The 22,837-nt window shown below is 38.2% G+C and overlaps 2 protein-coding genes across 4 annotated transcripts; one reads left to right on the top strand and one right to left on the bottom strand.

Moving 5' to 3' along the window:
• Positions 1-1,540: 1,540 nt before the first annotated feature.
• LOC129164982 (uncharacterized) lies at positions 1,541-15,623 on the bottom strand. Of its 3 annotated transcripts, XM_054747154.2 has the most exons (8): positions 13,722-15,623; positions 13,519-13,567; positions 9,965-10,052; positions 9,039-9,104; positions 8,864-8,923; positions 8,711-8,758; positions 8,571-8,624; positions 1,541-6,247 (listed from the first exon to the last, which is right to left on the bottom strand). In XM_054747154.2, the coding sequence occupies exons 3-8, from the start codon at positions 10,049-10,051 to the stop codon at positions 3,893-3,895; spliced, it is 2,670 nt and encodes an 889-aa protein (XP_054603129.2). In that variant the 5' UTR covers position 10,052; positions 13,519-13,567; positions 13,722-15,623; the 3' UTR covers positions 1,541-3,892. The 3 variants fall into 3 exon arrangements, with proteins under 3 accessions (XP_054603129.2, XP_070406292.1, XP_054603126.2); XM_070550191.1 differs by lacking the exon at positions 13,722-15,623 and having other exon boundaries at positions 13,519-13,631; XM_054747151.2 differs by lacking the exons at positions 13,519-13,567; positions 13,722-15,623 and having other exon boundaries at positions 9,965-12,472.
• On the top strand, positions 12,562-21,981 carry LOC129160157 (BEN domain-containing protein 5-like). The gene is made up of 8 exons (XM_070550192.1): positions 12,562-13,278; positions 13,542-13,660; positions 15,617-15,900; positions 16,378-16,502; positions 17,024-17,056; positions 18,266-18,324; positions 19,523-19,730; positions 20,775-21,981. Exons 1-8 carry the CDS (start codon positions 13,125-13,127, stop codon positions 20,909-20,911), a joined length of 1,119 nt encoding a protein of 372 aa, XP_070406293.1. The 5' UTR covers positions 12,562-13,124; the 3' UTR covers positions 20,912-21,981.
• Positions 21,982-22,837: the final 856 nt, after the last annotated feature.

Genomic DNA, 22,837 nt, shown 5'->3' with positions numbered 1-22,837 from the left:
GTCCTCCTGCCGTCTTCTGTTGTCCTCAGGATACGGATTGATGTTTCCTGATGATGAGGGAGGGGCAGTATGTGGGCTTCAAACTGGTCCTGGACAACAGTGGGAAACCTCCGTTGTCTGAATACTGAGACCAGAGAGTTGGTGAGATGCAGATCTTCTCTACCTCATCTAGAAACGGAGTTGGTTCAGGGAAAACTTTTCCAAAGACCAGTTCCATGATGTCATCGCCATATTCTGCAATGATAGACAATAACTTTAATGACATATTTTGTTTACAAGCAGCTTTAGGAAAGTTGTTTCTTTAGCTTTCATGTTTATAGTCACGTTTGTGTTTGTTCACAAGTTCACTTTGCTGCAGTGACTTCATATTTTCCTACAAATGTAATAAAATAGTGACACTAAAATTATACAAATGATTCCTTATGAAAGGAAGCTCATTAGAGAGCAGTGCAGACAGACTTACTACATGCTGCAGCTGTTTTTGTAGGCCAGCTGCTGCTGAATTTGGGGAAAGTTATTCTGCACACATCCAGATCAGATGGTCGATTACAGAAAATAATGTAATTCAATAATTTCTAAACAGACTAAACAAGTAAAACATCAAATAAATCACTCTGCTGTCATCAGACGGAGTGATTCAGGGGGTGAGGTGTTCTTAATGATGAGGGTGGCTGAGGTGTGTCATCACTCACTTTGGTCTGGTCCAGACCGTCTCTTTACTGGTGGGTCTCCTTCCTCAGTAGGTGACGTGAAACGCCAACATCTGAACGTTCTGTGTTCCTTAGAGGAGAAGAAAAGTAACATTAGCAAGCTGGCTAAATTATTTTTTACTAGCATCTCAAGGACTTGGAGAAGCAGATCTTCACTTACCTAAACATCAGACCAGTTTGTCCCAGCTGAGCTCATCAGGGCGTTAGTCTGACAGCCTGTCAGTGAAACACGGCTCCAGTCTTCTGGATGTGGACTCTAAAAAGCAAAGGAACATTTTTACTTTGTTTTAATTATTTTACAGCCAATTTTATCAGCTTTCCGACGCTCACGCTCATACAGACGGTGAGCTTTGCTGCGCCTGACTGATGCAGAGTTAGTTTTTATATCTGCAGTGAGACAAAAAACTAACCTCACTTCACTTAGAGATCGTTCTTTAAAACTCTATTAAATCCACTGTGTTGACGCACTTTAATGACTTTGTCACCCTGCTGGAAAAACCAGCATAGACCAGCATGGCTTCCTTGCTGGTCTTTGCTGGTTTTTGCTGGTCCATGCTGGTTTGGTGCTGGTTTAGCTGGTTTATGCTGGTGGACCAGCATAAACCAGCAACGACCAGCATGGCTTCCTTGCTGGTCTTTGCTGGTCCATGCTGGTTTGGTGCTGGTTTAGCTGGTATATGCTGGTCCACCAGCATAAACCAGCTAAACCAGCTTCCTTGCTGGTCATTGCTGGTTTATCCACCAGCAATGTCTGCTGGTGGCCAAAGTTGATCCAGGGTTTGAATTCCAGCCCCATATCTTTAGCCGCATTTCTCCCTCCTCTCTCCCAAGGTTTCCTGCTTCCTTGCAGTGTGAAAAACTGCCAGTAGTGCCCAAAAAATTGAGACCAGTAATGTTTAGATTGCTTTGGGGAATGTGTTTTAAAGTGCTTAGCTTGATACTGTTAATATGGTTAATTCTCTCTCTGATTACAATTCTAAAACTATAGTTTTCAATCACTTTCAGTTTTGATGTTTTGGATGAATCTATGAAAGCACTTTAATAAAAACATTCCTCCATCAGACACAAGCCACACTGAAGACAAGAGCATACATATTTTAGTACATTTAATATTAGGAAAAATAAGTAAATAAATAAAATAAACAGATTCTAAGATTAAAAAAATGGATCTATGAATAATTACACAATAGTCAATATTATCTTTATATACATTTATTATATAAAACAAACAAATTGTAATTGTTTCAGCAAATGTTAAACATCATAAACATTAAAATCTTAAGGGAATTTTTATTGCTATTTAAAGTGGCTTTAGCAACTAATCAAGATTACATCACTTTTGTTCACATTTTAACATTGCAGTTTTTCGATAAAATAGTAATATTTTTCCATCCATCAATAAACACTGTGTACATAAAGTAAAAACAAAACTTAAAGATTTGAGCAGATTAAAAAAGGTGAACACTTAAAGCATGGATCTTTGGTGTGTTCTTGCTGTGTTCTGTTTCTAATTCAATTTCTAGTTCTTTTTAAAACACAGGAAAGGTTTTTGCTTTACCTGCTAACGTTTCGTTTGTGACTAAAAACATCCTCAGAGCTGACGCCAATGGTGGTGTCACTTCCTTCTCTGTGTATCCGCGGGCAGCAGAGGATGTTGTCGCCCTCTGCTGCCCACTCTCCCCTCTCCGATGATGCAGTCCCATGTGCGATCCAACTCCATCGTCCCTGTTCATGGTCCCACATCCACGTCTCCTCATCTCGATAGCTTCTTTTATCCATCTTTTGTACTTCTGTTGCTCGGTTTTTATGATCCTTGTGTTGTCCCAGTCCATTATATGGTTTTCTCTTGTGCAGTGATCTGTTACGGCTGACTTCTTTATAGTGCTTCGTCGCCAACTCAACACACGGACAATAGAACACAGAAAGGAGTGCGAGAAAGAAACAAGTCGAAAACACACAAGAGCAGTGAAGCAAGAAGCAGAAAGCACAATAAAGAAATCGGCCGTAACAGATCACTGCACAAGAGAAAACCACATAATGGACTGGGACACAAGGATCATAAACAGCGAACAATAGAAATACAAAAGATGGATCAAAGAAGCTATAGAGATAAGGAGAAGTGGATGTGGGACCATGAACAGAGACAATGGAGTCTACACATTGGATCGTGCATGGGACTACATCAACGGAGAGGGGAGAGCGGGCAGCAGAGGGCGACAACGTCCTCTGCTGCCCGGGGATAAATGGAGTAGGAAGTGACGCCACCATCAGTGTCAGCTCTGAGGATGTTTGTAGTCACAAACGAAATGTTAGCAGGTAAAGAAAAAACTTCCTGTGTTTTAAAAAGAACTAGAAATGGAATTAAAGCATGCACACTAAAAAAGAAAAGTGCACAGGCAAAGAAATGCTCTTTGTAGTTGGGGTGCTTTACAAAAAGACTATTTTCTCAGTGACACCGAGCATTTCTAATGTTTAAAAGAAATTGATCAAAGTTTCATCTTGTGCATGCTAAAAATACTACAGCCATCAAGAAAGGTTTTGGAACAAGACCACTTGACCACTAGAGTTTGCAATTTTTCAGAACAGTTGTGGTTATTTTTAGTACATGTGTCAGTGATGTTAAAAATGAACCCATCAGAGGGAAGTCAATGCAGTTCTTTGTCTTCACCACCAACTGTCAAAAGCCAGCTTGATTTGTGGGAGCAAAATTCTACTTCAAGGCTGCAGCTTTCCAAAAGGCATCGTGCAGATAGAACCAAGTCTAGCACACCCACAGCAGGTTGGCCACACACGTGAGCTGGCCCTCTCTCGAAGAAGGTGCATGCTTGGAGTGGACTTTCAGCATGCGCAATGTTGAGGAAACTGGTCAAATGAGTGCATTTTATGCAAGCGCGGAAAAGGAAGTTGGTCTCCCCACTTATGGCACAAATCAAACCCCATATTGTGTTGTTTCCCTGTCCCCTCTGAAGAAGGACCTTCCACAAATACAAAATCCTGGTGTTCTCCAGTACAGTGAGGAATGCTCAGAACTGTAAATCAGGAAAACAAAGAAGCCAGTTCAGACACATGGCACAGCACATTAAGTCCACTCTCCTGGGCAGAAATCTGAATCAGCCAGAACTGATCAAGAGAAGTTGTGAAACACAAGAGAAAAATGTTACCTACAGAACGACAACCAAAGACTAGTCTCTTTCATGTTGGTTTGGAAAGTCACAAATGTAAGTCTCATCACCAGTTTTCAGGACCAGACATTTCTGCTCTAACCTGTCTACTGGAATCAGATCCACAGTAGGTCCCCTACTTATAAGTCTAATATGTGACTCAAATCTGTACCCTTGTGGTAAAGGGAATGATGCTTGTGTATGAAACTTTTGGAAAAGTACAGCAATTTCTGTACCCCACTCTGAGGGAAAAGATATAATGCTTCGAATCTCTCCACAAACACCATCACTCAACTTTCCATAACAATCCCTTCTTCTCTTACTGAGGCTGTAGCTTTTGCTGGTATAAACCAGTCCTTTGTGCACCATTCTCTTGTGTACCACCATTTCATCTGGTGGAACTTTTTCTGCAGAAATGAAGGCACTTTTCTCCTCCTCAGTTGTCTCAGTAACCCTGCCATTATCCAGAACAGTTGTGTCTTGATATCTAGTGAAGGACTTTACTCTTGAGTTATTTGTGAGCTCCAAACAGAAGTTCTTTACTTGCTCACTAACTGCAAACCTTGTACTGAAAAGCGGAACCGTTCTATGCAACAAGAATTTGTTTACAATCTGCAAAGCTACACATTTTGTTCCGTGAAACAGTTTCAACAGACCACCATTTGCATTTTCAAATACAAATGCTGAGTGTGCCCAGAGCGGCCCCCACAGTTTCACAGACTTGGACAGGTGCGTTAGCAAGTGTACATTGAATGTCATAGATGCTTCTCCATACAACAGTTGAAACCTTGCCACGAACTCGAACAGCATCTCATCTGCTTTGTTGATCTCTTCGAATGTGACATTCTCCTTCAAAAGCAGAAATACTGCAAACACCAGCAGGGATAGGTGCTTCACATAACGTGACTGAAGCACCCCATTCAGGACTGGCAAACTGTAAAACAGGAGCCAAGCTCGCCACTCTGAGGCTTTCCAGTACTTGAACTCTGCAATGGGTCTGGGAAGTCGTGTAATAAGGTGTGGTGGCTTGATTTCCTTGATCCTGTTTTCTAGCACCCTCATTGTATTTGGACTGCCGATATAGTAGGGTTGATCACTGCCACTCAACAGAAGCTCTGTCAGCTGTCTAATGACACCAAGCAAGACAGCATGCATATAGTCTGGAACAAACCCCCAAACAATGTCAAAATAAGGCATGTTTATCAGTGGTGATGGACCTTTCACCCCCCTGACACTTCTGTGTTGTTCTACGGCCTGCTCCATATCTGCAATCATTTTATTAGCCTCTCTCTCAGGGTATTCTGTGGCAGTCACAGTATACTTCACCTGTTTTTCAACGAGAGTCCCAGGGTGTAAACAGAAGCCACAACCAAAATACCCATTAAACTGGGTGGTGTTTTGCATAGCTGGTCTTGCCTTTGAGTCCACACAACAACAGAGTCCAACAATTTTGCTGTTCACCAGAGCTCCACATTTTCTCCAGGACACACCATTGGATGCCAGTGTTTTTGCCTGATCAACAAATGGTTTTAGAAAAATTGGCATGACTGGCTCTTGAGCACCAAACCAAAGACCTGCAAGCATTACATTCTGGAATCTCAATTTGGGAGGGAGTTCATTTAAATGCAGCTGGATGGGCCATATTGAAAATTTGGAAGACTTGTAGACAGGTGAACCATCAGAATTAAAATTAAATGACAAATTGGCCGGATCTGACAGAATGCCACCTGGTTTTGACAGGTTTTGATACATTTCACCATCATATATGTCAGAGATAACATGTTCATTCTGTTGCCTTTGGTATCTGTAGTTCATGCTGTTTTGAATTTGAGGGTTTTCCATCAGTGTCTGAATTTGAGGTGCAATTGGTATGCTTATGAAAAAGCTTGCACTGTTCAATGTGCTAATTTCAATGGGAGCACTACAAATTGTACACTGAACAATGTTTTTTTCTTTTATGTCTTCTTGTTTGCCAATGTATAATTTGCAGGTTTTGCAGTAGAAGTGAAATTCCACTATGTCAGAAGAGTTCTTAAACACTTTGTTGAACAAATATTTGGATCTCGGTAAAACCTCTTTGCCAAACAGTGCATTTATAAGCTTTAACAAATCATCAAGTTGTGTTCCTGTTATGTTATGTCTTGCTGCATGACACATTACCATAAGCAGTGCTTCAGCCCTTGTTGTTGTACCCCCTGAAATTAGTGCAGAATCCATGTCAGTGTCAAATCCTATCTGTCCAAATGGGTCGTCCTCTGGAAGGTCTTCAATGTTTGAATCAACTTGAGGATCACTTTCAGGTGAGGAATCACACTCAAACTCCTGGCTGACGTTACTTGATTTCAGCACAGATAAGCCACCAAAAGAAGTTGTGGGCTGTAGGGTGACAATAAACACACATTATTGCATGTATCTACCAGCAAAAACAAATGATAAAAGCAACTGATCGGGTGACTGTATCGGATCGATTCCCCTCTTTACTTGGTGCTAAATTATTTTTTCGGTTGTTTGGACAAATCTTGTTTAGAGATCAGGAAACCGATTTATTCATTATTTATTTATTATTAAAGAGGCCATTTCATTCTGACCTGAATTGGAATGTTTATTATGTGAAGTGCCTTGAGACGACTCTTGTCGTGATTTGGCGCTATATAAATAAACTTGAATTGAACTGAATTGAATTGAATTCTAATTTCAGGACTTTGTGGTTATTTCTTAAGTATTAACCAGTAATATGAAACATTTTACATCTAAAAAACGTTACGAAATACTGATTAACAGACCATTCAATCGGTCTGGGTCAATATTCAGGTGGTTCCGGCTTGTTCCATCAGGCAGCTTCGGCTGCTGCTCGTTCATACTCATTATTCGAATTTGCTAGCCTCAGATTGGCTAACAAACTAGCCTATGAGAGCAAGATATATCGTTTCCTGCCCTGCTGCTCATTGTTAACACCGGGCGTTCTCTCTTCCTGTTTGGTATGCTACAGCTTTTAGCATGCAGCATGCTAGGCGTGGTTTCAACTGCGAGAGCTACCGAATACTAACAAACAAAGGAGTTGTGACAAATCAAATACAGGCCATTGGAACTCGCATTTTATCAACACCTGCATAGTTTGGGATTGTGTTTTTTGGTTTGGGAGACGAACCCCTCCTCCGTAACCAGGTTATTTGTACGGAAGCCCGGAAAGGTAAAAAATCCTCAAATGTATTTTTCCCTACTGGCGGATAAAAATGTATTGAATAGAACAGAATAGATTTATTAATCCCACAGTGGGGACATTCACTCATTACAGCAGCACACACACTTAGAGAAGAAAAATAAGATTACAGGTAAAACTGATTCCAGCCATGTTTGCTTTCATAACTTCAACAACATCATGCTGATGACCCACATGAACATAATCCTCTGTTAGTCGATGCAGTTACATCACAAAGTTAGCTTAACATGATAAGATTACTTTTGCTTGGCAAAATACAACAACAGGTAATATTACGAATGACCCTAGATGGAATTTAAATCCTTTTACATTAATCATAACTAAAAGTTCCTGGGAGACATTTGTGACATGTAGCTGTAACTCTTTACTGCTGACAGATGATGTGAGTCCTTGTAAACCACCCCACGATGGGACGCACCCAAAGCACCACATATACCAAATAACACCCAAGAACATACAGTCCGATGTCTCAGAACGACCGTCTTAGTACGTCTATGCACCCCCGCTCCAACGGTGCCGAAAAAGTCAGCAAGTCCGGGTAAACTGGACGCTGCTGCCAACATGAAACACAACAGAGACGCTCTTTTCACGACTAAAATGCTAGATTTTAAACGTTTTTGAATTGTAAACAATTTGGTACGCTTAACATGATTAATCATTTTTAAATTAATCGGCACACCCCTTGATTCAATGAATTCTTTTTATTTAGTTTTTCTTAGGTTATTTCCATCAGAAATGACGTTTTTTTTCTGGTCTTTGATGCTGATTTCCATATTAGTTTCCTCTTTTATTGATCAGCCCTAATTTACTCTGCAGTATTAATTAATTTCTTTATCCCTAGTTTTATGGGTTAATTTTAGTTTGATCTATATAGCTTTTCTAGTGTTCACTAGCCCGTATGTTACCCCTTATATCTGTTGCACTCTTTTTGTGGATTTTTAGCGCCTTTCCATTTTGCCAATGTCCTGTTTGTGGTTTTGAAGGCACTGTTACGTTAGATCTTTTTTTTCCTGGTTTAGGTCTCTTTATACTGTAATTTCTTGGACCATTGCAGATGTTCTCCCTCTTTTTAGTCCAGCATTTAGAATACTTTTTCTCTACATGATATCTATTTGTTTTTACTTTCCCAGAAATGTCACTTATGTCACTCACCTGTGCTGCTTGATCATTATCATGAGATACACATGCTGTCTCTCCAATTTCCGTTATTACAGTTTTTCAGTTAATTACCGGATCCTCTGATCTGTTCAGTTTTTCGCTCATTCTGTTTTTGCCAACTTCATGTCGAGCCTTCTGTTTTATTTAATGTTTCTTGAATAGACCTTGTAATTTATTTTTTTTATTAACTCACTACAATGCCTCACTTCAGTGGACTGCTGTTTAACACTTATAATAAACAGCAAAGATAATAGAAAAACATTGCTTGTGTATAAAAATAAGAATTGCAGGTATTGTTGTGTGATTTGGTTAAAAGCTTACCAGGTTGAATGTCTCATCTGAATCAGACTCCAGACAGCCACATGGAGACATGGTCTGAAGAGAATGTAGAAAAGGCACAAACACAGTAAGAAACAGAAATGTGTAATAATATTATCTTGCCTCACATATTAGTCAATCACCTCAACATCTGCAGCATCTTCTCTGCCACATTCAGTGTAGGGCAAGGTCTAGAGACAAAAGAAATTATTTGAAAAGATTTTTAGTTCATTTCTTTGTACATTCAGTTTGTAAATATCACAAACTTGCACATGAGGTTTGGTAAAAGAACTTACAAGGTTGATTGTGTCATCTGGATATTCCGGGAAATCAAAATGACCAGATGAAGACGTGGTCTTCAGAGGAGGTAGAAAAGATGTTACTAAGTAAGAAAGTACCACAACACTTTGTGCAGGGCAGCACAGTGTGAAATCATGTTTCTATCAATTTAAGAATACATGTAACCCTCACCTCAAAATCTGCAGAATATGGACCAGAAGTCACTTGGTCACAGCTTTCACTGCTCAAGGGAGAAGTCTGAAAATATTTACAAAACCATATTCCCTATTTAGTGTCTTCAAACATCAGCAAAGGCAATGTGATAGATCTGTTAAAGAAAAAAAAAAGTCAAATTTCATTACTGCATTACAAAAGGGTTATTGTAGGTTTCAGAAAGTTACAATTAAGACCTTTTAAGACCGCTATGAACAAAATGTTAGACCAGCATGACACATTAACACAAAGTCACACATTAACAAAGTCTGTTTGAGTTGGAACATCTCAGAAGCATCTGATGGCAGATGTTTTGTTATCCAGTCAATCAAAAGAACTGACCTGTTTAAACCTAAGACATAGTAGGGCTGCACGATTCTGGATAAAATAATCCCAATTATTTTTTGCTCATATTTAGATCATGATTCTCTCACAATTTTTTCCCCAATTTAAATAGTTATTGCACGTATTAACTGCAAATCAGCTTTGTAACAGCTGACACTGAAAATAAAAACAATAAATAAAGGCTACTGTTGTTTTATCCTGCCAGCTCGCTTCTGCATCACATGGTATAAGGCTCCGCCATTATCAATTGTTGAGGGAAAAAGAGGGAGCACTTTTTTTCATGCAGATTATGTCCAGGTTTAAAATGCGGTACAATGATTGTGTTTTTTTTTTCCCTTTTTCATTTTAATTGTCATTTCAGAATGAGTTTGCTTACAAGCATGAATTGAAATCACAACCTTTTAACGATTAATTGTGCAGTCCTAAGACATAGAACAAAAAACTGGGTGGGCGTTGTTCAGACTTAAGTCCTTGAATTTAAAGTTATGTATTTTAGACTTTTTTTAAGACCATTTAAGACCCTGCAAGAACTCTGATACATCTTTCATGAGCTAACTTACATCCAAAGTCTCTCTGTTCCATCTTGCAGAGGGTAACTTGATGGTACTGTTTGGTTCCAGGTACAATTTGTACTTGCGCTTTGGCATTCTAAAACAAAAATGAACATCGATATCAGTAACAGACATGATTCGTGAATAAAACCATGGTAAATTTAAACAGTTACACTGGTGAAATTCAGCTCACTTAAGAAATACCATTATTTGAAAGTATTAGTCAAGTCACCATTTCAAAAGTCCAAGTCACACTCAAGTCCTTAGTGCAGGGGTCGGCAACCTGTTCCCATCAAAGAGCCATTATTACCCGTTTCCCACGGTAAAGAAAACACTGGGAGCCACAGCAGCTGTGGCGTTGTGGGCGGGGCCTACACTCAGACAGCAGAGAGCTGCTTTAACAGATCACAACAGGTGACAGCAACCAATACCAGTCGCTCATGTACCTCAAAGTTATCTTTCAACAGAAGATTATTAATAAAACAGTTTGTTTCAAATTGATCCAAAAAAAATGTAGCCCGTCTGCGCTACAATATTTTGATATTTTTCACCCTTCTAGTGGTTTTAATAGCTGAGCAGGTGACGCTTCTTGAGGCGTCACACATAACTGCTCTGTCTCGTTGGACTGTTGTAATTAAACATTGTACTGAACTAAACTTTGCATTAATCATTGTTGAAAAGGATCCAATCAGGTAGTTTTTTTCCCTCATTTACACTGACGGAGGTAACGGCACAGTGTGCATGGCTCTGGTGTTCATCCGGTTTAATGTTTCTGTTTGCAACAATTTTCACAAGAAGGTAAAACAGTTAAATGACAGGATTCGCACTGACCGGATATTTCCCGTGTTTGACTGTTTATTTTGATGGAGAAATCTCAAACCTGCAGATGCGCTGATATTTTAATCGTTATGCACATCGTAGAGGTAGCTACATCAATCAGGAAAAGATTCCCATCAGAACATCTGAGATGGACACTGAGCTCAGCGCAGCTCGCTGTCAGCGCATGCGTATGGTGGACAGCAAGATGAAGATGTGTAGATCGGGGGCTTGGAGCGCATCGCATAACCAGAACCATGCAGGAAGATTCAGTGTTTTCTAAACACGGTCTCTCAGAGACTTAAAAAATGTCCCCTGATTATGAATCTTTGGCTGAATAGCACTTGTTCCTGTCTCCAACACATCAATGAGCCTGTCTGAAGAACAGTCCAGAATCTCATATCCTCTTCAGCTCAGAAAGCGCCTATAGACTTATTTGATAATGCACAAACAGTTGACCTGTTCAGGTTTACGCAGACAATCTTTAACTATTCATTAGTTAGTTTACAAGCAGAGAGCCACATCAGATGGATGAAAGAGCCGCATGCGGCTCCAGAGCCGCGGGTTGCCGACCCTTGCCTTACCCCGGGTTTCCACAGGAGCCGTCAGCAGCACGTTACTGCAGCAGCACGTTTTGCTCGCGTAAGCTGCTGCTTGGCCCTTCCCACGAGACGCAAAGCAGCAGGGGAGCAGCTGTCACCGACAGGGCACGAAGTCACACGAGTGACTTCGTCAGTAAACACAACAACAAGCAGGAGAAAACTACAACATGGTTTGTGTTTTATGTTCTGTCCGTTTTATAATCGCCAATACGGACCTGAAAAACAAAGGAGACCGCTAGCTAGGTGATAACTTCTCACGGGGCCGCACAGTTAGTAACTTTTTCTTTAAAGTAAAGCAACCGGAAGGCAGTACGTTCTTTATTCTGAAAATCTCGGGAGCTTCTCTCCATTTCCGCGTCCGATTTCCTGTCTTTCCTTCCCCAAAAATGTCGAACTTGACCCGTTTCAGAGGCGTCGCGCGTAGAAAATAGAACCGGCGCGTAAAGGCCGCGACATGCTGCTCCTGAGACGTGGCCGACTCGCGCTGCTGACGGCTCCAGTGGAAACGGTTCTGTTGACCACACGGTTCCTATCAGCAGCTATGACGTGCTGCTGCAGTAACGTGCTGCTGACGGCTCCAGTGGAAAGCCGGGGTTAGTGTGCAAGTCCAAGTCTCATAGGATTAATCCAAGTCAAGTCACTGGACCCTACTGGGCAAGTGTGAGTCCAAGTCCCTAAAATAATCTTCCAGTCCAGGTCAAGTCATTATCACCTTTGAGCAAATCACCAATCTGAGAGAGTTTATAACTACAATAATGGCAGCTATACATGGTTTATTTTAAAATAAATTGTACTCATATCAGGCGAGTCTTTCATCATGAATGGTCATCATGTGGTGGAAACAATAGCTAGAAAATTACATTAGAAGAACAAAATTCTGTGCAAACATCTCCCTTTAACAAGAACTGTAGATGTTTGTTTTCTGCATTTTTAGTTAATGTTTTTTTGTATTCACTGAAGTTACTCGTTGGTTACAGTATTCAGAAATGTTAGTCAAATAAGAGTAATTGTGAACTACTAAACACTTTGAATAAATTATTTAAATCTTAAATTTAATTTTAAAGTACTCAATTAAATGAAATCATTAAATTTAAATTAAATAAAAATTTACTAATTATTTAATTTTATTAGTTTATTTTATTTCATTAATTTATTTTATTAAAATTATTTAATTATAAAATTGAATTAAATGAATATGCAACATTTTATTCGAGTAGAAATGATAAAGTAAAACTACCCGTAAAAAGTATTTTTCCCCCATAAAGTTACTAAAGGAAATTGGCGGAGTGAATGTAACAAGTCCCTACCCACCTCTGGTGGATAATAAGTAATAATAAATCACTTTTTTTTTCTAGATGGATTGTAGTTTCAAAAAATGTCAATGTTTACATTTAAGAAATATTTCAGATATAGTGTCTGCAATTAGCTATTAACATTTAATGAGTCAAGGGTCACTTATTCTCCCTTAAAATAAAAAATAATTGGTTGTAATCAAATCCCCACTATGAATTGAGAGGGGGAACTGGGAACTACAGCATCCTCTGCTCAGTGCTCACGCGCTTCCCGCCGTTGAAGTCAAAGCTAGCTGGAGGGGCGTATCTCAACATTAGCATTAGGACCAAGATCAAGAGCAAATTAAGTTGCGGCGTCACGATTTAAAAACTAAAATATTTTAGACCTTATTTCTTTTTAGACAACAGTTATATTTAACTAATTCGAATTTAGGAAACTAATTTTGTTTGCCTTAAAAAATGTTTGCTTATGTTAGGTATATAGACGACGGCTGTAAAGAAATCGTTCCAACAACCTTTATCAAAGATTTTGACAGCCAGAAGGATACCAGCAAAATTTACTGGGTTCGCTGGCAAGACAGTTTTTTCAAAGCTCAAATATTAATGCTGAAGGGTAAGTCACGATCTCACAAACAGTTTTACTTATTAATAAGGTCGACCTAGGATGTGTAGTTAAATTGACTGGCTGAAATCTCTGTCTACCGCTCTAGTCGAGCTAGCTAGTGTGCTATTAGCTTTTAGCTAGTTACGATAGTGTAGCGTTGCTAAGGTTAGCGTTCCTTAAGAACAGAGCGAATAATGAAATAACTACATAAAATTATGTACAGTATAGCCGATGCAGTCAAATACTTACATGAAGTGCTGTTTATATTCCAGACACCAAAGAGGACATCGAAGAGGAGCTGTCAACGGGGAAGAGGGTCCGTGTTAAAAAAGTCATGGATCCCAGCACTTCACCGCTACCTTCTGAGGCGGAGGAAGCCAGGACAAAAAAAGTATATTCTACTAGCATGTTGGCAAACATTAGGCAATGTTCATTAACCACTCAATACTCACCAATGATGAATAAATGGGCCCAACGTTGGTAAAACAAAAATGAAAAGACAAATCTTCACAACTTTCCAACACACAAATGCGCAGCTGCTTCCGATCTTCTGTTTTTTCTTCTTCTCCTTTCTTGAGGGGTTTTACGGCGGTTGGCAGCCAACTGGGAGTTGCAGTTTTTATCTTTACCTTTACTTTTTACCGCCCCTACTGCTCCGGAGTGTGCATCAGCGATTACATTTTATTTATAAATCCAGTGTAATCCGAATTTTTTTAGAATTATAAACTAAAATCTTTATATTAAATTGTTAACCATTTTCCTTAACCTTTCAATCAATCATGATCTATATTATATAGACAACAAATAAAAATAATGTACATATGCATATCTGTCAATGGAACATACTCAGTTTAAATTAAAATGGAACATACTCAGTTTAAATTAAACACCCAATTCTAATTTTCTACTGAAAAGGTCATTATATTACTTACTGACACCCAAATTGTGTGGATAGATATATTTCATATAAGAAAACTCCCAAATAACCAAGTTTTTCTCCAACATATTTCATTAAATAAGTTTGTTCCATGCAGATTCCATCTCCATGCAGCAAGTTTCAGCTGTCTGGCTCATAGTATCTCTTTGAATTATTTTTATTTTATTTTTGTGTTTTACAGCTACTACTCAAAACGGGGTCTGAGTTTCTTATATATATAAATTTGTAAATCAGCCTAGTTTGAAATAATTAGTTTTAGGCTTAAAGGAATAGAATCCATAACATAACAATCAAGGAGTCAAGTCAAGTTTTAAACCCAGAAAGGAATTCTACATATGTAAAAGTTAGACCATCGTTGTTAAAAAGTTGTTTAATGAGAAGAATATTATAATCAATCCAGTTCTGTAAAAACAATGTCACATCTAAATAAATATCCTGGTTATTGCAAATACTGTATAACACTTAGGGAGAGAAATTATGCTTTAAAAATGTAATCAGATCTTTTCAAAAAATTTCACAAATACCGTTAGAGATCTCAAGGGCTGAGCTTGTATTTACTAATCAAGAAAGACCCTCAGCTTTGGGAAACACACGTCCAGGTATAGTTAAGTCCTTCTGTAACCATAAATTGCATTTGTGTTACAAAGACGATATTAGTAGATCACCATTTTCACTTATTTCCACTGTTTGATCCTTTTCTGCTGCATAGACAATAAAGAATAAACCCATTCTTACATATTTATTTCACACCAATCAAAATATTTCAGGCAAATTTACCGAAATGTTAAGAAGTCAATGTAAAATTAATCATTGGTCTTTTTTGGTCTAATTAGAATTTTAATGTTCACAAGTTAAAAAATGTTATAGTTAATGTGTTTTTTAAAGTAGCTCAGTGCATGCTCTTAAATGGAGAATAAGGTTAGAAAATAAACACAAAATGACAAAAAAAAAGTTATGGCACTAATATTAAGAAAGAGAAGAAGTCGTCTGAGCAAATTCGATATTAACAACACAAAACGAATACATGTAATGTGGGTCTAGACAAAGAAGTCACTTATCAGCTATTTTGGGAAGACATGGTCTATTTCAATGAAAAAAAAACATCACAACAAAAAACGCATTAATAAGGAATCAGCAAGAGAAAGTTGTTTTGTCATTGTAAGCTACAAATGTCATTTACAAGAATATGCAAACTCAGTCCTTTCTGAGCAGATCTGTGTCCAAAAGTGTATTGTTACTGGAGTGAATAAAGCCAACATCAGGCCATGACATTAGGTTAAAAATTATTTCCAGTAATATTGCGCTTGCTTTGTGTAGCATTGCTTAGTTTGTTAGTATGTGAGTTTGCTAACTTTAAATCTTATGAAAGTCATACTGTAATTTTAAGTTGTGCTTTTGTAATGTTTACAGACAACTCAGAAAAAGGCCGCAGAGGAAGCAAAAGATGTTAACCTACTGGCCATTCTGCAGGAAAGAAAAAACAGAAAGAGGAACTCTCCACTCTGCCCTACCAGTACCAAAAAAATCAGAGAAGATATCCTCAGCGATTCCCTCTTTGAAGATGATACTGAGGATGACGATAATGATGGTGGTGTTGTCCCACAGAAACTTTATGAGGAGGCAATAAAAAAACAATGCTTTTATCAGAAAAAGTATAGTTGCATGTGTCTACAGCAGCAGGAAATGGAAAAAAGGTAAGTTTTGAATAGCCTTGAAAAATAATTTTGTATTATTGTTAATGTGTCCTAACAATATACTGTAAATCTACCTTTAAGCTCTAGTTGGATTCAGTCTTGTTATTGTCCTTGCCAAAAGTAGATGGGTGTGTAGAATATTGTGAATAGCAATAGCATTATTTGGTCCTGTTGAAATAGGCTGGGTACTTTGATCAAAAATATGTTTTTAATTATTGAGCCTTATTATTGAATCTTTATATTTCAAAGGTGTGTTTATACTTTTAAATTGATATATTTGGTAATATAATATTTTGCTACTTGTTTTTGTCACACAACTACCACATGCTGTCCAGATTTGGCCTTTCTGAATGCTGTGCACATGTGCAGCACTACCCATCTGCACTATAGGCAGCTAGATAATTTCACAGATAATAATTAACAATTTTTTTATCATTTCCTAATAATATAGTCATTACATATTTTCTTCTGTTTAAGAATGCAGGAGCAAGAAAAGAGTCTTTCAACAATGGAGTCTGAAAATAAAACTCTCCGAGAGCTGAACATAGAGCTGCAACAGCATCTAATGAAGGCGCTGAAGTCAACCTCCTCCAAGAGCAGTGGTGAGGACAGATCATTTCCCCTAAGTCTCTTTACTAATGCAGTTGTACCTAAAACTGAAATGTGTTGTGGGTATTTTTTAATGTATACTTCTGGGCTTAATGTAAATTATCCCATATAAGGAAATGTTTCCCTCTGGGCTGGCAGTCCCAAACCCCTCTTATCTTGTTGAAATGTTTTTGGGCAAAACACTGAACTTAGACAGTTATGCACCCATTTGTTTGTGAATAGGGAAAAAGATAGAAAAGCAATATATATTGTAGCTCACTTAACTTTTACAGTTGCCTGACGCTCAGAAACAAACATTTTAACAAGGATATAAGGACAAAATATATACATTTATCAAGTAGCTGAAGGTAGCAAACATCAAAAACACTTTGGAAGTGACCATTAGTTGCAGTACTTCAGCTGTGAGCTTAGGTATCACTAACCTAATAAGGTTTGGGAAACATATTCTTTGTTGTTGTGTTTTCCATTATTTCCTGTGTTCATGATATGCTTATTTTCTCTCTAACTGTTAAAGATCCTGCCACCCAAAACTCAAAGACTTTATACAGTAAGTGCAACCAAAATTTATCAACATTTAGAATACAATTTTTTTTTTAAATTTACATTGTTAAAATAGATTTCTACACTTGCAGTACCAACTTGATATAAGTGAAATCAGAATTGTGAACTAATTTTACATTTTCAAAAGCCCCTTAATTTAGTCAAAGTGGTCTCATGTTTGGTTTTACATGTTTGTCAATCTTAAATGTTTCATTTCATCACACAAATGTAAATTTTACTCAAAGACAACACAAACACAAAATGGAAGTTTTAAATCAAGGTTTTTATCAAGGGAGAACTGAAAATCTACACAGCCCTGGGTGAGTAAATGATTGCGCCCTCAGCTGAAACTAGTGCTGTGTTGAAACATTTTGAAAAATTGATTCTGAATCAATTCTTCTAAGAAACAAATCGTATCAATTAAAAAGTCCAAGAATCGTTTGGTTTAACATTGTTTGCCTTTTCTTTAAAACTAATGAAAAGTAAGGTCTGAAAGGGTTAACACAATTTTTTCAGGTGAATTGTTACTCAGTGTTGCATCATTTCATTTCAGCAATATAATTAAGGTAACAGCTCACAGAAAAGTTTTCAAAAGCAGTGACCCATGTTGAATTGGAACAGATTGGGTTGAATCAAATTTTGTCGATTCTAACTCTTGAGAATCAAAATCAAATTTATTCTTGAAATGAACCAATACCCAGCTTTAGCTGAAACATAACTTAACAGCGGCTCATCACACCCGACTTCTGTTTGTCCTGCCGCACAGAGGCCTGATTCCTACCACACCTGTTCTCAGTAAAGAAATCAATCCTGTCAGACTTTCCTGAAACAGTGAAGTAGATCAAAATATCCTCAACATCATGCAGAGATTCCAAGACATTCAGCAACAAATGGGATGACTTGTCGTAATTTGGCGCCATATAAATCAACTTGAATTGAATTGAATTGAAGCTGCTAAGGGCAGCCCAATCGAGGTAATTGGGTTTCGGGGCAATCACTTTGTCACACTGGGCCATGGAAGTTTTGGATTTTTCTTCTCCCTTACTCATAATAACCCTCATTTAAAAATGGCCTTTTGTGTTTGTACTTGTGTTGATTTTGATTTAAAGTGAGACAGTTTTGGAAAAAAATTATCCATTCTCCACTTATACCATGTGGCTTCTTGCTTGGTTTAAGCAAGACACAAATGCTGAATATTTTAACATTCTTTTCATAGTTGCAGAGTCTGGCAGTGAAGATGGAGTGGAGACACCTAGGTGTCCAGAAGGAGAGGAGGTACTGTACTTCCCCTGCATACAGTATTCAAATACACACCACAAGTGTAGCAACACAACTCATATATGGGTTGCCATTTGTAATGTTACACAGTAAAAAATTATCAGCAAAATTTTTAATCATTTATCTTGTAATCAGAGAAAAAAACTAGGTTTCATTTTTAAGCACTTATTTTCACCTTGTCATTCATGTATTTATAAATGTTAAGTTTCCTAGCTAAATATTTAGTTAGCAAGTTAAATAAAGCCCCAGAGTGTGATATTTTTACCTGTTTACTATCAAATCCTGCGTTTCCAGTTCACAAACTTGTCCATCCATCCGTCTATCCATTTTCTGAACCCGCTTTGTCAATGCGGGGGGGGGGGGGGGGGGCTGGTGCCTAACTCCAGCAGCCAACGGGCAATCAGGCAGGGTTCACCCTGGACAGAGAGCTAGTCCATTGCAGGGCAACACAGACACACAGGACAATCAATCATGCACACACACACTCACACCTAAGGACAATTTGGACAGACCGATCAACCTAACAGTCATGTTTTTGGCAGATTTAAATTCAAATACAGTGCAGAATTTTTCCCTGACGACGGCGGCGCAACAGTTTTAGGCAGAATATTTGAATTTTAACCACGATGCACTGAACTGCCAAATTATTGACTGCACGTGTCTGTAGCATGATTAGACACTCCTTTATATAGTTTATCAGCAAAAAAAAAGTGATTTGGGTGTGACTTGCTCTTTAAAAACTAGACATTTAGCCTGTAAAAAAATGTTTAAAAACAAAATATTTGATTTGAAAAATGGATATTAAATTAGGAAGCTAAATATTTTGTTCCAAACTAAATGTTTAATTTTCACAATAAATATTTTGTTTTTAAAATATATATTTAACTTGTTAACTAAATATTTAGCTAGGAAACTTAACATTTATAAATACTTGAATGACAAGGTGAAAATAAGTGTTTAAAAAATGAAACCTACTTTTTTGCTCTGATTATGAGATAAATAATTAAAAATATTGCTGTTAATTTTTGACTGTGTAACATTACAAATGGCACCCCATACTCAAATAGCAAAATGTGTTTTCATATGTAGAACTATGAAGAACACCTCTCCATCATTTGTTCACAAGCCAACTAACTTTTCAGTGTATTTGTTTTAGACTTGTGTGGGTGTTTATTTTTATTTTTATTTTTGTCAGATTCACCTGGGAGGAGGAGTCTACATCCGGAGAGAGGCCTGGTCAAGGATTAAAAACCAATCAAAGGATTCTTTGTTTCTGAAGGAGCTTGCAGTGGCAATCTGGGGAACAAAGACCCTAGGCCAGAAAAGCCTTACAGGGAAGGCGTGTCCTACAACTAAGAGCACCAGGCAGCCTTTAACCCCAAAGAAGCTGGAAACATTGAGAGGTATGGTATTTTTAGTTGGATTTGCAAAATGTTCTTGAGTGTTGACAAGTATGAAGGAGTAAAAGTGCACAAATAATTAAATATATCAATAGACAAATGCTTTAATGTCAATAATAGATAAAATTGAATTTAAACTAGGGTGGTCATATTTCCATTTCCCAAAAAGAAATCACACTAGGGCTGGGCTATATGGCCTAAAATCAACATCACGATATACTGAGGATTTAACCTCGATAACAATTTGTTTGATGCCGTTTTACCTTGGCCCCCAAAATGCATTGAAACAGCCCTGGCTGTGTGACTGAATTTGAAGGTGATCTGAATTGTATCAAATGTATAAATATTACATGTGTATAACTTATTGTTTTATTCAACGTGTAGTGGAGATAAATCTACCTATATTTTACTTTCAAACACTTTGCTTTGTTTTCTTGTTGCTTTGTTTTCTGTCCCATCTCTCATCTTCCTGCATCTCCTCTAAACTCTCCAGAAAAACTACTACTTGGCTTCTTACTTTTTCACCTCATCAGTTACTTTTGAGCAGATCAAAGGGATCTCCTGACCGCAAAGTGTAGTAGGCGTTTCAATGCTGCGTCGGTGAGGTGAAACACCGCAGCACACGGATAGCGGAGCGCGTCAAGCCATGTGTTGTAGTGCAACACATGGCTTTTACAAACATATACAGTACCGGATAAAGGACACATCCTTTTATGGAGTAGTTTTTCTTTGTGGTGTTTCTTTTCTTTGGACCTCTTTTCTACATTGTAGATTAATTGACATTTGCTATATTTTGTTTGCTACACATTTCCATATGTTTTCATTCATTGTTTGATATTTTCAATTTTAATTCATACTATAGAAGAAAATGAAAAAAATATCTATATTTTTTGTTTTCAAACTTTTGACTGATACCCAATACTCAAGTAACAATGAAGCAAACATTGTTGATAATATATTGCTTGTAGGAAACCCTGTTCATGCTTATGTGAATGATTTTTTCAAGACTTAATACTTAGGTACTTGTCTATTTGTATTTCATTTCAGCCTGCTTCAAAGAGTGGCTCATCAACAAAAAGTTGGAGGAGCCCGAGCTGCAAGCAAGATGGGTAAAAGCAGGGCGATACCTTACAGAAAAAATTATGGACATTAATAAACAAAAAAACAAAACCCCCAAGGACTGAAATGTGGCATTTTTTATGTTTCATGTTTTCATAAGGTAAGTTAAATTAGTTACTTGTTATTAGTGTTTGTTCTTATTTGTTATTAGTTTGTTTTTTAAATGATTTGTATGCATTTTGTTACCACGTTCTTTGTTAAACAAACGTAATAAATGTACATACTGACTTGAAAACCTTACCTTGTCTTTATTGTAGTAGTTACAGTATGTAATATTTTCCAATATTCTGTCTTATTGTAACAAAATTCAGTGTGGTTGTTCAGTACACTCGTATCCTCTGGGAGAATTTGTACTGCTAATCAGCATCCCATGCATGGACCACCATTGAATGCTGCTCCAATAACATGGACCAACAATCAATAGTGGTCCATGCTGGTCTATGCTGGTTCAGCTGGTAACCAGATCCATGCTGATTACCAGCTGAACCAGCATAGACCAGCATGGACCAGCTAGATCAGCATAAACCAGCTAGACCAGCATGGACCAACATGGACCAGCATGGACCAGCTAGACCAGCATGGACAAGCAAGACCAGCTAGACCAGCATGGACAAGCAAGACCAGCTAGACCAGCATGGACAAGCAAGACCAGCTTGACCAGCATGGACAAGCAAGACCAGCTAGACCAGCATGGACAAGCAAGACCAGCTAGACCAGCATGGACAAGCAAGACCAGCTTGACCAGCATGGACAAGCAAGACCAGCTAGACCAGCATGGACAAGCAAGACCAGCTTGACCAGCATGGACAAGCTAGACCAGCAAGACCAGCTTGACCAGCATGGACCAGCTTGACCAGCTAGACCAGCACCAAAACACAACATATGCTGGTCTATGCTGGTTACCAGCTATGCTGGTCTATGCTGGTTTTTCCAGCAGGGAACTTGGCTTCTGAATGTCCTAGAGCGATCAGGTTTGTTTTAGTGTACTCCAATCAACAGCCCCTACAACCACAAAAATGAATGGAGACATTAGCACTTATGGTTTGTAAATGGCACCCAGAATTATGTTGCACGACGCACAATTTCACATCATTCTGGGTTCATTTGTGTGAAAACAAGGTCCAATCAGGCTGAAACGTTACAGGAAGGTAGAATCTATTGAGTTGTAAGTGATCTGAACGTTTCATGATGATAGCACTTTCCTAAGGGGGTCAAACCATGTCCCAAAGGTCACCGGATCTGGTGTCAATTTAAAGAAGTAGTCCAGTTACACATTTGTGGGCTTATAACTTGGCTTCTGAATGTCCTAGAGAGATCAGGTTTAATTTAGTGTACTCCAATAAACAGCCCCTACAACCACAAAAAGGAATGGAGTCATTAGCACTTATGGTTTGTAAATGGCACCCAGAATTATGTTGCACAAATCACAATTTCACATCATTCTGGGTTCATTTGTGTGAAAACAAGGTACAATCAGGCTGAAACGTTACAGGAAGGTAGAATCTATTTAGTTGTAAGTGATCTGAACGTTTCATGATGATAGCACTTTCCTAAGGGGGTGAAACCATGTCCCAAAGGTCACCGGATCTGGTGTCAATTTAAAGAAGTAGTCCAGTTACACCTTTGTGGGATTATAACTTGGCTTCTGAATGTCCTAGAGAGGTCAGGCTTGTTTTAGTGTACTCCAATCAACAGCCCCTACAACCACAAAAAGGAATGGAGTCATTAGCACTTATGGTTTGTAAATGGCACCCAGAATTATGTTGCACGAAGCACAATTTCACATCATTCTGGGTCCATTTGTGTGAAAACAAGGTCCAATCAGGCTGAAACTTTACAAGAAGGTAGAATCTATTGAGTTGTAAGTGATCTGAACGTTTCATGATGATCGCACATTCCTATAGGGGGTCAAACCATGTCCCAAAGGTCACCGGGCCTGGTGTCACTTTAAAGAAGTAGTCCAGTTACACCTTTGTGGGCTTATAACTTGG

The sequence above is a fragment of the Nothobranchius furzeri genome, chromosome 4 (genome assembly GCF_043380555.1).
Source record: "Nothobranchius furzeri strain GRZ-AD chromosome 4, NfurGRZ-RIMD1, whole genome shotgun sequence".
NCBI lineage: Eukaryota > Metazoa > Chordata > Actinopteri > Cyprinodontiformes > Nothobranchiidae > Nothobranchius > Nothobranchius furzeri.
Note: the sequence above shows the minus strand (reverse complement) of the source record. Positions and strands in the feature narration are given on the sequence as shown.